Source organism: Crocodylus porosus, unplaced genomic scaffold, assembly GCF_001723895.1.
Source record: "Crocodylus porosus isolate Cpor-Errol unplaced genomic scaffold, CroPor_comp1, whole genome shotgun sequence".
Lineage (NCBI taxonomy): Eukaryota > Metazoa > Chordata > Crocodylia > Crocodylidae > Crocodylus > Crocodylus porosus.
Genome location: NW_017728931.1, coordinates 72285023 through 72287362, shown reverse-complemented (window position 1 = coordinate 72287362; position 2340 = coordinate 72285023). Strand labels below are relative to the sequence as shown.

The following is a 2340-nucleotide window of genomic DNA, read 5'->3' as shown; positions in this document are numbered from 1 at the left end:
GTGGTGCTGGCTCCTACCCTGGGGGTTTTTAAGAGGAGGTTGGATGAACATCTTGCTGGGGTCGTTTGACCCCAGTATTATTTCCTGCCATGGCAGGGGGTCAGACTAGATGATCTACTCAGGTCCCTTCCGACCCTATGAACTATGAAATAGGGCAGCTCCTTTCTGATCTTGCCCCTTTCCACACCCCACAATCCTCCAATACTATGTGTCTGGTGTAGGCTATGAAGTGGGGAAATGGAGAACCCTTGGCATTGAAAGAAAAGTAGAAGTTAATTGAAGGGCCAAAAGTGGATGGAGGACTGGGGTTTGTAATTAATAAGATAGAAGACTAGATGTATGTGGGACTTGTGGGGCTAAGGACTTATTAGAGTTAGGAGGTTGGGAAGAAAATTAGGGATGTGTTCACATTCTGGGAGCCAGTGAGATGAGCAGTTTCGTCCAATTTCACCTTCCCAAATGTATTGAATAGGGTGGGTGATACTTTAAGTGGAACCATGTACAGAGGATTGGGGAAGGGGAATTCAACAAGCAAAGATTAAATATGCATGACAGAATTTAGCTCAGTATTTGGATGTTTTTTTCTGGGGGCAGATGGCAGTTCTGAAATCACCTACCTACACATAACAGATGGTAGCTGCCTTGTTCTTGGATATATATTATAGCACCATCTCACACTCCACCTCTTTAAACAATCTTTTGATTTCTTTTTATAGTACATCAAGAGTTTGATCATTTGTGCTGTAAGGGTCTCAAAATAAACAAACTTGCATTAGAATATAGTAGGCATGTCTACACATTCATTAATGCGCTGTAATTGATGCTACTGTGCATTAGTACCAGTGGATGCTTTTTTGTGATGCTGATGTGCAATAGATCAATTTTACTACACATTGGCATAGAAAACCTGTGCCATGCTACTGCACAATAGAAATAGTCTACTGCACCTTTAGTGAAGATGTACCCAGTGGTTCTTTGTATTCACTTTTTAAATTCCAAGTTGTAATAGCATTCAGCAGCAAATTTTAAAATCTATTTTCTTGTTTGGTACAACTTTATGGAGTTTTCAGTTTAAGCTTTTAATGCAAGAAGTCACTTACCTTGTGAAGCTGGATTAATCTGCTAAAGTGAAATCTCTTTGTTTGTGAGGAAGATTAATTTCTTCTTTTTATTGCAGAGTACAGACAACTCAAACATATCTATAATTGCTGAGAACAGGAAGTGCTTTGACAATGACATTGTTTGCTCAAAAAGCATTTTGATCTCTGTTGGAGACATGGAGATTTATTTTAGTGAAACCTCTGACAAGCAGGTTAGTTAGTTATTTTCTTTGCTTGTCAGATTAACCTTTAAAATATACGTTCTAAATATATGTCTGGGGAGATTTTTTTAATATAAAGTACCAAAAATGTCAAAGTTCTTTATATATCTTGGATGTCTATGAAAATTCCTATTTCTTCACTGTTTTTTCAAGCCCTTCCACTCTAGCACCTCTGTTACTCCCAAAGGGAAGACTGTTTAGAACTGTTTTCTGATAAAGGTTTTGCTACCTTGTTGCTATCATTTTTTTTTAAAGGAGGGGGGCAAATGAGCCAAAATTATTGAATGTAGAATAAGAATCCTTAAAAACAAAACAGCTGAAGCTGCTCCTCAGTTCCCAAGTAACATGTCAAGATAAATGCGTTTATAAAAATATACCTGGAGCTAATTAGTGGATGGCTGTGGCTTGATCTTATTTGTGTTAGAGAAATGTTGTTTTAGATATTTCACAAACATCCATTTCTATTAGAAGAAATCAAAGGGACAGGAAAACAGATCTACATATCAGCTCTGGAAGGCTGGATATTATACAGTAATACACTTCCCTGAGCAAGAAATCACAATCCTATGGGATAAGAAGACAACTATACATGTCAAAGTTGGACCTCGATGGAAGGTACAGCAAGAGAGAGACTGTATGACACTGTATATATTGTATTTAGCTTAAAGAGGTTCATACAATCTGAGATGAGAATATGGGGAGATCCATGGGATTTAGTATGTTAACAGTTGATCGTTGGGGTCTTTGGGTAAAATGCTGTTCACAAATTAAGAGGTGCATGTAAATCTGTCTGTTGGCTAGGTGTGCCTCTGAATTGAGTAAGGATGAAGTGGTGGTGTAGCAATTTTTTAGTGTATGATAATACAGTGATCACAAAGCCAAGATAAACATTTCCAAGTCAATGTCCAAATTTTGTAGCCTGCTGATTGCCTCAGTTGTAGTACTGTGCACATCCAATAGAGTTCCATGTAAATTTATTTGACCTGGAGGGATGTGGGCAGTGGGCTTCTGCAGGGCTC

General features: G+C 38.2%; 1 protein-coding gene across 1 annotated transcript in view; it reads left to right on the top strand.

The window, feature by feature from the left end:
- Positions 1-2340, top strand: part of OTOGL (otogelin like) — a 170165-nt gene that overhangs the window by 86439 nt on the left and 81386 nt on the right. The window contains exons 26-27 of the mRNA XM_019543930.1: positions 1178-1312; positions 1793-1936. Coding sequence (XP_019399475.1) covers positions 1178-1312; positions 1793-1936 — 279 coding nt within the window. The remainder of the gene's footprint in view (positions 1-1177; positions 1313-1792; positions 1937-2340) is intronic.